The 12,421-nt window shown below is 45.0% G+C and overlaps 1 protein-coding gene across 4 annotated transcripts in view; it reads right to left on the reverse strand.

Moving 5' to 3' along the window:
• G3BP2 (G3BP stress granule assembly factor 2) overlaps positions 1–12,421 on the reverse strand; it is a 134,614-nt gene that overhangs the window by 45,668 nt on the left and 76,525 nt on the right. Inside the window, exons 7-9 of one of the 4 annotated variants that reach the window (XM_048510639.1) lie at positions 8,783–8,845; positions 8,453–8,633; positions 5,738–5,836 (exon numbers count right to left, since the gene is read on the reverse strand). In XM_048510639.1, coding sequence (XP_048366596.1) covers positions 5,738–5,836; positions 8,453–8,633; positions 8,783–8,845 — 343 coding nt within the window. The remainder of the gene's footprint in view (positions 1–5,737; positions 5,837–8,452; positions 8,634–8,782; positions 8,846–12,421) is intronic. The other 3 variants (XM_048510640.1, XM_048510642.1, XM_048510643.1) reach the window with 3 other exon arrangements.

Consider the following 12,421-nt stretch of genomic DNA (forward strand, 5'->3'; position numbering starts at 1 on the left):
TCCTACTCAGTTCCTTCCTGCTCAGTTCCTTCCCAAATTGGAGTCTGCCACAGCACCCAGAGCAACCACTGCAGGGAAGGTGGGTGGATGATGTGAACACAACCACTCAAAATAACAGCAGTTACAGGTAAGCAAACTGCCTTTACTTCTTCATGACCTCACACTGGTAACTGAAGTGCAACTTGTCCAAGTAAAACATCTTCCCCACATGCAGGTTGGCAGTGTAGTGTTGGAGGAAAGAGGGCCACTGGACCTGTCTACACAACTGAGGAAGCAGGACACCCCTGATGAAGTTACACAATGTAGGTATGTCTTTGGTGCAGTGTCTTGCACCAAGAGGTGTCTGACCCAGTTCGCAGTAAATCTGGATAGGTGAAAACACTCAGTGAGTCAGGCATTGAGAGGGCACTGGTTGACCTTCTTATGACAACAAACATCATAGACAACATAGATCTTCCTGTGTGAAGTTTTTTAAAAGAAGAAACTATATACAGAATAACCTTCACTACTATCTGTCAACTCTACACTCTAAAGTAGTGAACAAACAGGAACTGAGCGAGTCCTGAGGGGCGGGGGGGGGGGGGGGGTTTTTGTCCTAAACTGTAGCCCAAGAAGCTGCTCTGACCAGGCACCAGCCCAAAGAACACAAGCAAGCGGGTGAGCTTCTCTGCGCTGCAGAGAAAACTGAGAGGAAACTGAGAGGAAAACAATATGGAAGCCAGTTGACTACGCTGTGAGGAACCCCTCCTTAACAGCCCTTGAAAAGCCCTAAGCACCACCACAGGAGCAGAGATCATACAACTATACTACGAGGAACTAACTTTTCTGTCCCACATTCCTGAAGGGCTACATGACAGTGAAGGAAAGTCTGGGAAGAAAGTGCCCATGAGCTAAACAGAAGCATCTGCAGAAAGGGAGTGATACGAAGGTTCCACTTGGTGCCTAATCATAGTCAGGCCACGATGTTTTGTACCAACTGTAGTTTCCAAGTTATTTTTAAGGGTAGACCCATGTACAGTGCTTTACAGTTCAGCCTAGAAGTAACCTCAGCATGGATCCACATGGCCAAAGTAAGGGGCCATCTTTTGTTTAAGAAGAGTTTGGATTTATACCCCACCTTTCTCTCCTGTAAGGAGAATCAAGGTGGCTTACAAGCTTCTTTCCCTTTCTTTCCCCACAACAGACACCTTGTGAGGTGAGGCTGAGAGAGTCCTGAGAGAACTGTGACTATCCCAAGGTCACCCAGCAGGACTGTAGAAGTTTGGAAAAACATCTGGTTCACCAGATAAGCCTCCGCCACTCAGGTGGAGTGAGGAATCGAACCCGGCTCTCCAGATTAGAACCCACCTGCTCTTAACCACTACCCCACACTGGCTCTAACTGAATGGTTCTCAACCTGGGGGTTGGGACCCCTTTGGGGGTCGAACGACCCTTTCACAGGGGTTGCCTATGATTCTCTGAATCAGTGTTCTCCATCTGTAAAATGGATAAATGTTAGGGTTGGGGGTCACCACAACATGAGGAACTGTATTAAAGGGTCACAGAATTAGAAAGGTTGAGAACCACTGCTCTAACTGGAATTGGAATTTTTTGCACCTGTGTCAGCTTACTTCCCTGGAAAATAAAGCTGCGTCAGCATCATCCCCAGGCTCTTAACCGTCAGCAAGAGTCAGTTGTGCCCCATCAAAAGCAGGGAGAATGTCCTCCAGGAACTCAAGGTCTTCTCAACCAACACAAACTCCATTTTTCGTCACAGTTATACTGGAGTTTCCAGCATCAGGTAGTAGTTATGAATTTCCATATGCAGACCGGGGAACCCTAATTGGGCTCCAGTATATGTACGCCAAAGTACCAGCAGAAGATTTAACTGGTTAAAGCATTTCCGCTCCAGAATGGCACAAGTCTCACCATTTTTCCTTGGTCAATATGAAGTAAGACAAATATGGGAGCAAGCTAACAAATCCAAGCAGAGAGAACTGGATGGAGAGAACTGTGCTCTTTTCACATATGTATCAAAGACGTAACTTCCCCACCCAGGAATGGAGGAGGCTCTGGACAGGAAGAGCCTGGTGACCAACAGCTGGCCTTTCCATGCCACTAGCATATATATATTTTTGGTCTGGGGAGAAAGCAGAAGGTTGTGGTGGAGACGTCTGCCCCCTTGCCAGACAGCAGTGGTGAACTCTGCCAGGTAAGCAGGCAAGGAAAGAGGTGGAAGTGCTTCTGAGGCTGGGAAAGGGGTTCTGTGCATGGCAGTGCAGACGCTTCCCCCGATTGCCCTATGAGACACTGGGGAGGGAGGAACAAGGTTTCCCCGTCTCCACTATGAAACTGGAGTTGGCCTCGGCAGACTGGATAACAGGCCTCAGACACCCCACCTCCCACCTCACCCAGTTGCACAACAGCCCCAATGGGAGACAATCCTGCAGTCCTGTTCTGACCATCAGAAGACAATATGTAAGAAATGTTTGGTTCCACTTGACAAAGCCCAGTTAGAAGGACTCAGTATCACTCAACCCCAGAGCTGAGTTCTGAAAAAAAGTTCACTTTACTTATAGATTTTCTGGTTTTTCGAATAGCTCTGTGGCTAAAAAGTTACCCTTTAAAACAGCACAACTGAAAACACACCAAATAACATATCCAGATGACTCCCCTGTAAATTACTATTCATATTCTGTTAAAGCCCTGGCAAACGGCATGGCCTCGCAGTGCTGCCTGAAGATTTCTAGCAGCCGCATCCCCTGATGGCCACCTCAGAAAAACAACAGGGTCTGGTAGATGCCAGGTGGGCTGGCTTAAGTGAGGCAGGAGCTGGCACATGGGATTCTAGGTTGCAAAGGGCTTCAAAGGTTTGTTGCTCAGTTCAGCACCTTGGGCTGAACTGTGAAACAAACTGGCAGCCAACACCGTTGTCTTGATAGGCAAGACCTGCTTGTGTTGGCCAGGTCTCGGCAATGTTTGGGCTGAAGCAGTCTGGAACAGTGGCAGTTTCTCAGCTGGTTTTGAAGGCAGTCTACTGTAGAATCTAACCATGAAACCACAAAAGGATGGATGAGAACAGCCAGATTGGCTGAGAAAGAAAAAAGTTACCAAGCCAGATGCAGCAGATAAAAGACGCTCCTGACTACTACACCAACACACTTTTGAATCAGTAAGGCTAGATCAGTGTCAGGTCTTAAGACTGAAGTCAATATGCGGACTCTGGATGCTTGCTCAGAAGTCTTCATTGAACCCAGCTAGTATCTGGCTTTTGCAAAGCCAGTTCTGCTGGACTATGGAAGTACAGTTACATTTATCCCACCATAAAGATCCCCCCTCCCGGATTCCTAGGGAATGCAAAGCAGTCCAACGGAAAGAAGAATGTTTAGAAGTTGTCCATCTCAAGGCCAGCACAGTGATAGGAACTCGGCCACCTACTGCTTCCCCCTGCCGAGAAGGCGCCAGAGTCGTCTTCTAGTTAGCTACAGTTACTAGCATCAAAGGGAAGTGAAAGCACAGGAAAAGGTCCACAGCTTTCCCCTCCCCGCAGCCAGGTGTGAGTCCTGGCACTTAGGCCCCTTGTTTGATGGCAGGAGGGCACATCCTGACAATCCAGGAGCATTTCCCAGCTCTGAATCTCCTCTGCAAATGTCCACCCCATTCTCTCCGAGTTGTCTTAAAACATCTGCTTCCCTGAGCAACATTACTTCCATTATGTCTAGATTTGGCTTTGGCCACCTGATCATGTTTTAGAGCCAGGTTGGAGGTGTTCTGGTGGCTGAGATGATGAAATGTGGACTTGGGTGTCATCTGTCCTTTGTCAAAATGCCAGACAATCTCACTGAGGAGCCTCCTATATGAACAGAATCCTACAGCACAGGAGAAATCCCAACCCGTTGCTTCTGTTTCTTGGACAGGAACTCTGTATCTGATTGGAAAGACATCTGAAGAGCCACTGCTCTAACACCAACCCCATATGCTCACCAATGAATAACAATGGAGTGGGCCCCTGTGTCAAAGGCTGCTGATAGATCTCACAACAGGGGTGAGTGCCGGGCTTTAAACAAAGACCATTTACCAAGGCTGCCAAAACCACCTCAATTCCAAACCCAGGCCTGAAGCCAGTTTAAAAGGGGTCGAGGGCAGATGTGCCATCACGCAAACCCCAAAGATGCTCCAGTGCTACACACACTCACTGTTGCCTGGAGAATGGTCTAGAATTGGTCACCTCGTCCTTAGCCAATGAATGTTTCTAAGCAGAGGCATGACAATGGTTTCCTTCAAAGGACCCCTCAGTCAGCGAAGTGTCCGTGGCTTTACTCAATGATTTTACTATCTTCTCCTGGCATGTTTTAAAAGCCAGGGCAGGACTGGGTCAAGAGGGCAAGATATGGTTCAACTGACCCTGCTGACGGGGTTCTGAGGAATGTGGAAGGTCCATGGTGGAGGGGGGATCAATCTGAATTTCTCCATAACATGAAGACAAGTGGGTGCTTCCGACACCACAGGTAGCAGATCTCACCTTGGCCTCCAAGCAGGAATGGATGAGAGAGGTTTTATTATTATTATTATTATTATTATTATTATTATTATTATTATTATTATTATTATTGTTGTTGTTGTTGTTGTTGTTGTTGTTGTTGTTGTTGTTGTTGTTGTTGTTGTTGTTGTTGTTGTTGTTGTTGTTTATAAACCGCCCTCCCCTGAAGGGCTCAGCAAAGGACCCAGCAAAAACATTACAGCAAGGGCACAAGTAGACCCCACAGGCAGGGCTGGCCTTGGAACCTGAACTCAGTTTGAGCTATGTAGGGACAGGCCAACAGCTATTCTCTTGGGCTTGGGGGAAAGCCCACACTAAAGGCTTGTTGTGCATTCAACATCTATATGCTTGGTAAAGTAGTAAAGAAGTGTGAACTAGTACTCTGGGGATTTGTTTGCAAGGCTGCTCGTACCTAGTTTTCATTTACTAGTAAGAAATCTTACATGATTTAGAAATCTAGACCATTCCATGAGTAGAGCATAAAAAGATCCTCCTAAGTCCCATTCACAAAATGGCAGAACTACCAGTGAAAATGAGCTACAGGAACTATATTTTTTTCCTGCAAGAAGTTGTGGCCTTAAGATAAAGTGCTGCAGAATGAGCTGACAGAAACATATAATTTATTGTGCACATTTCTGAAAGAATGCAGTCCTGTGAACTCTGCTTCCTGCGTCCTGAGCATGTTGGAGGGAGGAAAAGATTTGAACATAAAGGACAGGGAGTGTACTGAATTAAGGCAACGGCTAGAAAAGTAGCATCAGGAAGATCCCTTTTCCTCCCTGCCCACTTCATACAGGACAAAACATTCAAGAGTGGGAGAGACCACTGGCAAAAGCAGCCACCCACCCACAGTCCTAATCTGGTACAGGATGTAGAGACTACAGAGGCCTAACTTAACGTTTCAAAAATCAAGTATGCAAACAATCCCACTTCAACAAGGAATAATTCATAGCTGAAGAATAAACTGTGTTCTGTATACAGCTATATACATATATAACATATATTTGTTATATATACACACATATATAAATTTCTAACAGGACGAATGCGTTCACTAAGGAATCAGTTTTGCCCTCCAAGATTTACACTTAATCCAACCTATGAACATTCCAGCATATGAACATTTGTGCAGCTGAAGCAATCACAATTTGTTTTGTTAGTGAAACACCCTGCCCCAGTAAACAAGGAGACAATCCAAGGTGTCCACACATATATTACCTGAGAGCCAGGCGCTTTAACATGAGGTGGAATTCCAGAGGAAGAAACAGTACCACTAGGAGGCAGGTTTTTACTGGTCACTGAAGCCCAGGAGAAAGCCTGCAGGAAACGCAACAAACCTTTGCTACTTATTATGGCAAGCCACTCACATGATTTACGGGAAAACTTGACCAATTAACATTTTTCTCCTACCCCCAAGACAACACCAGAATTAAAAAGAACTGCAGCACATTCCCACCACAAGAGAAATTACCAATCTTTTACAGTTTTAGTCGCCCATACTCTTTAAAGAATGGAGCAAAGATCCAGTTTACAGCTTGAAGGCAGCTCATTCCTTCCACAGTCCCCAACCCACCATTTCCAAAGAGCTGACAGTCATGGACGAGCCAACTTTGACCAACTTTCTCCCTCCTCCTCTCAGGCCAGTGGAGACTATGGCCCCAGGCCTCCTCTCAAAACTGCCCTGACTCCACTGCGGAGGGCAGCCACACATCACTGCCACCATTAAGAATCCGTTGCCTGCTCATAACCTTATTTGCTAACCAGCTTGAAGCCTGGATTCCAAATTCTAGTTGAGGAAATTCTGGTTATGGCATTGCATGACACTGTGGCTAATTTTCTTGTATTTATCCTCCGCTTTTCTCACAAATGGGATATTCCAAGAAATTTATATCATCATTCCCCTGCCTGCATTTTATCTTCACAACACCCACCCTGTGAGGCAAGTTAGGCTGAGAAAGTGAGTGGCCCATTGTCACCCAGCAAGCATCCATAGCAGAGTGGGGATTCAAACCCGCATCTTTCAGATCCTAATCTGACACTAACCACTATGCCAAGCTGGCTCACATGATCCTACAACCAACCATGCTAAGTCTTTTCCTCTGCCTTCAGGAACATGATGTCTTCCCAATCCCTCAAGAATAAATAAATAAAAATTACACACAGTAATGGCTGCTTTTCAAGATCTAACATCCTGAATGTCCTCAGTCCTCAAATTAATAAGCCGCTCCTCCTATTTCCAATGTACAGCACACTAATCTGTATTCTGCATGCTGCTACTGATTTTAAGGGTTGTAATTGTGTTTTAACTGTTGTTGGATATCATGTGTTGTATTGTAAACCGCCTAGAGCCCTCCAGGGATGAGGCAGTCTAAAAAATCCAAACAAACAAACAAACAAATAATCATCTACGGATGGAGCCGGGCATTTTGTGCTGCACTGTCCGCCGAGAAAAGACCCGCCTGCTGTTAAACACTGCTGGTAGGTTGACAAGTTTCAATACTGTTCCACCAATTTTGTTCCTCAGAGCCATACTAAATTAATCTTTCGGCATATAGCTTAGGATACCATGAACAAAACTCATGGTCATACATATAAGTTTAATTCTCACCACTGCCCTGTCGGTGAATGCTGAAATCCAGAGACTGAAGCTACAAACAGACAAGGCAGATCTTTAAACAAACCTGCAAAAGCTCCCAGATTTAATCTTAAAAATAAGACTGGAAAGGGGGATTTTTAAAACTCTCTAAAGTATCAGAAGAAATGCCTGTTCCCTTAAGAAAGGAGGTTCTTTTAAAGAGAGGCTGGATGGCCATCTGCCAGGAGTGCTTTAATTATGTGTTCTTGTATTGCAGGGGGTTGGACCTGATGGTCTTTGGGGTCTCTTCCAACTCTATGATTCTAAATGAATGTCCTCAGATCACAGTGGCCAGTTGTATGGATTGCTAGCCAACCACAATATTGCCCACTCTCAAATAATGGTTTTTGTCAGTGAAAGGTAGAGGGGAGGGCCCTTTGCAGACTACTTTGGTCTCTTGCTTCAACTCGGTTCCCCTCCCTCCCTCCTGTCCTGGGGACAGGTCCAGCAGCAATCACCAGCAAACTATTGCTGTAAATGTATGGTCGAAGGCTTTCACGGCCAGAATCACTGGGGTGCTGTGTGGTTTCCGGGCTCTAAAACGCAGCCATTCAGCCTGGAAACCACACAGCATCCTATTGCTGTAAAATTTGCACAGCTGACCCAGGGAGGATGGTGGCTACCGGATGGTACAGGAAGAGACTCTGCATATCATGCACTATTTGACCAGGTCTTGCAGTGGCCACCACCACAATTAAGCTGAACAACTTGCTACCACATGACTTTTACAAGTTGGGCAGACTTTTCCCCGAGAGAGGTGTGAGGGGTGGGAAGGAGGGAAACCAGAAAGTCAGCTTGCTGTAGTGACCAGAGCATTAGCCTAGGTTCTGGAGACTCACGTTCAAATCTCCACTCTGCTATGGAAGCTCACTGAGTGACCTTGGGCCAGTCACACACTCTCGTCCTGACCTACCTACAGGACTGTTGTGAGGATAAAATGGAGGGTAGGAGAATGATGTCAGCTGTCTTGGGTTCCCATTGGAGAGAAAGCTGGGGTACAAATGACATTAATAAACAAAGCTGGGCAGGCAAATAAAAGAAAGGTTTGTTGGTGAATAAAAAGGAGAAAAGGCAACAGCAAAAGGGGAGAAGATATGGGGGCTGCCAGGAGGACAAAGTGAGGAAAAATGGGGGAAAGGGGATGCAAGGAAAAGGAAGTGTTCTAAGTCCTTGCAGGTTCTCTGCTTGTTCTATTTAAATTATATTCTAAAAATACTATTGTAGCTACAGTTATCCAAAGACTATTAACTACCTCCAAACTGGTTAGTTATCTAGTTACACAAAGCATCCTAACCAACCTTTGGTGGTTCTTGTGGTAGAGAAACAGTTTCTACAGGAGACGGGGATGGAGACTTTTCTTCCAGCTCTTCCATGTTCTTTTCTTCTACTTCAGATTTCAGTTCTTCGGTTTTTGAGTCGGACTCTAGTTCTGGTTCTGGCTCATGAGAAGATTCTTCCAAGCTTCCTTCTATTCCATTCCTAGAATTATTCAATGTATTAACCGTCAACTTTGAAACAAAATGATAGACATGAGATGCACCAACATGAACAACATGAACTTGCAGAACAAATCCGCCAGCTCATAAACCCAAGCGCTGGCTGTACTGAAGACTGAACATAGAACTTACCAGGGTGGTTTTTTCTCATCACTGGAATGGGAGGGATTCTGACATGGGCGACGCCCTCCTTTTCTGCAAGCAGGGAGATGTAATCAGTTTAGGGAGTCGGTTCTCAGTTTAGGCAGTACTTCTGCATCCAGCTAAGGGGAAAGACCTCAAGTTGAGCTGAGCTCCCTGGCGTTTGTGAAGAAATCCCTGGAAAGGATAGCAGGTCCCATTCCAGAATTCCTCCTGCCACTGATGAGAGGAAACCCTCATGAGAAGAAACCCTGTGTTTCATTCTTCATCAGTAGAGGACGGTACCCTGAAAAGGGACGTTGAAAAGCTCTGTCATCGCAGGTGGGTAAATTATGAAGTGCTGGAGGAATTACTGGAGGACCACCTGCTACAGAACTCTCCTCCTGAAGGTAGCATCTGCAGAACTTTGAGAGTCCAGCCTACTGTGTCCTCCAAAGGTAGAGGCTGTTGCAGCCTTGCAGATTTCTGCAACAGAAGCTTTGGTGGAAAAGGAACATGAGGGGACTTCTCCTGCCCTGGTGAAGCACATGGGGAGGGCCTTTCATCCACTTAATCAAGGTGAATCTGAAAACCTTTCTCCCCCTGGGAGCCAGGTCAAAGATAGAGTCTGTAGATCAGACATTCTGTGAGCAATTTGTGTGAGTGGTAGGTGCCCTCTGCATATTCAATTTGTGCCATACCTTCTCCTTGGTGTGTAGCAGATGGAGGCAGAAGGAGCTCCCAGTCTTGTGAAAGAATAAGTTTGGTACAAAGGAGGGAAACATCCTGAGGAGAACTGAATCCTTTTGGAAGCAGATTAACGTGACTTACAGAAATAGTGGGAAGTTCCAAGACTCATCTCGCTGAGGCAAAGGTCACCAGGAAGGCTACATTTAATAAGATATGGAGAGGGATGGAGTGATTCAACTAGAGCTTGGTGTAATGCATGAAAGATTTCACGTAGGCCAAGACCAAAAACAGCAACACATGGTGCCACCTCTCTCCAGAAACCTTTGATATGAATTTATAACAACCTTTCTTCTTGGGCTGAGGACTAACAACAAAACAAAACTCATCTGAGAGTTTTAAGGCAAAACTCATCTGAGAGTTTTAAGGCAAAGTCCTGGCAGAACCCTTTGTGAATGAATCCATTATTCCCCCAGAAGCAAAGCTAACTTTCTTTCTACTGCACCATTTCCTGAATGCAGGATGCCAGCCAGATAGCTATGACCTTGGGTGTATCCATGCTGTATCCAGGATCCAACTTTGAACTTCCAGGTAGAGAGTCTGAACCAGGCCGGGCCAAGATGTTGGAGAGCACTCTGAAAGAGAATGTTGTGGAGATATGATCCCAGAAGGTCTGGCTGACATTGTGACCAAGTCTCAAAATCACAGAGTCGGAAAGGGCCATTCAGAATATCTTGTCTAACCCCTTGCTCAACAAAGGATCAGCCAAGAACATCCCAGACAAGTGCTCATCCAGCTGCAGTTGAAAGACTGCCAGTGAGGGGAGCTCACCCCCACCCCCTCAGGTAGCTGCACAACTCTTGCTGTAAAAAAAAGTGGTGTAGTGGTTAGGAGCAGGTGGATTCTAATCTGGAGAATTGGGTTTGATTCCCCACTCCTCCACATGAGCTGTGGAATTTTATCTGGTGAACCAGAGTTGTTTCCTCACTCCTACATTCCTGCTGGGTGACCTTGGGCCAGTCGCAGTTCCTAGAAACTCTCTCAGCCCTACCTGCCTCACAAGGTGTCTGTTGTGGGGAGAGGAAGGAAAAGGAGCTTGTAAGCAGCCTTGAGTCTCCTTGCAGGATAGGAAGGTGGGGTATAAATCCAAACTCTTCTTCTGATATTCATCTGGAACCTTTCTGCTCATAATGTGTTTACATTATTGCTAGTCCTATCCTATACTGCCAACAGGAACAGCTGCCTGCACTCCTCCAAGTGAGAGCCCTTCAAAGACTTAAAGAGAGCGATCTTGACCCCTGTAAATCTCCTCCTCTTCAGACTAAACAATCCCCCAGCCTTTCCTTGTAGGGTTTGGTCTCCAGGCCCTGGATCATCCTCGTCGCTCTCCTCTGCCCCCGCTCCATTCTGTCCACATCCTTGTTGAAGTGAGGCCTCCAGAACAACACACAGGACTCTAAGTACAGCCTGACAATGTACAGTGGGATGATGATATTTTGCGATTTGAATATTATGCCTCTGTTTATATACCTCAAGACTGCATTAGCCTTCTCTGTTGATGCATCATGTTGGCTGCTCATATTTAACTTATAATCTACCCATACTGTAAGATCTGGTTCACACATACTGCTATCCAGATGTGTATCCCCCATTCAGTATGCATGTTCTTCATTTTTGTTATTCAGATGTAGAACTTGGCATTTATCCCTGTTGAACTGCATCTTGATCACACATGCCAACTTTTCTGATTTGTTGAATTTTCTTTCTGCCTTCTGGTGTGTTTGCTGCTTCTTTCAATTTGGTGTCATTGGCAAAATTCCAATCCTTAGCCAGATCATTCATAAAAATATTAAAAAGGGCTAGACCCAGAACTGGGCCTGTGGCACCTCACTGGACACCTGCCTCCATTCAGAGGAAATGCCATTGATTCTCCAACCAGTTCCCTACCCACCTAACTATCCTAAAGTCCAATTCGCAGTCTCTAGTTTACCCATGCAGAACAAGCAGAACCAAGTCAAAAGCTTTACAGAGATCCAGGTAAACAACATTGATAGCACTAACCCTCGATCCAGTAAGCTTGTCACTCAATCAAAGAAGAAAACAAGGGGTGGGAACTGCCTATCCCCCACTGAGGTGATAAAACGCTTGTGAGGTTTAAAGGATTTTACAATATTATTATATACAATATAATAATAATATATTATTATTATTATTATATTAATAGGTTTTGTGTCCCTTTCACAACGCGTCAATTTCTGGCCCCATCAAGTTCAACGTGCCTGATGGAAAAATTGTAGCTGGGCTCTATATCAATGTCCAAACCCATAAGTGACCATAGATGTGTTGCATTCTACAGTTTGTGCATGTATCATCCACACTGGATGTTGATATAGAGCCCCACTACAATTGTTCCATCAGAAACGCATTGTGAAAAGGACACAAAACCTATAAATATTATAATAATATTGTATACTACGTCAGAGGTGACCCCACAGGTTTCGTTCATACTCCACAGCAATTGGATTTGCACTTTAATGGCATGATGTATTTATTGAAGGATATGTTTGCAATACACCTATGTTCTTATATGATGTCTATGTCCTTTGTAACGTGTATATATAGATAGAATTTACAGGTTGTTATTCAAATGGATAAGATGTATGTCATTGCTATTACACTTTTGATAATGAGTTAAAAAGACATACCATATATACTCGTGTATAAGTCGACCCGCATATAAGTCAAGGCACCTAATTTTATTTTATTTTATTTATTTATTTATTGTTTGGACTTTTATACCGCCCCATCCCCGAAGGGCTCTGGGCGGTGTACAGCATAAAATATTGATATAAATAAACAACTAAAACCTTTAAAACAGCGATAGCAACAATAATAACAGTAATAGAGGCGTCCGGCCAACCCCATATTTTAAAATTCTCCCTGGAGGAGGAGGACGAGTCCCAA

Source organism: Sphaerodactylus townsendi, linkage group LG11 (assembly GCF_021028975.2).
Source record: "Sphaerodactylus townsendi isolate TG3544 linkage group LG11, MPM_Stown_v2.3, whole genome shotgun sequence".
Taxonomy (NCBI): Eukaryota; Metazoa; Chordata; class Lepidosauria; order Squamata; family Sphaerodactylidae; genus Sphaerodactylus; species Sphaerodactylus townsendi.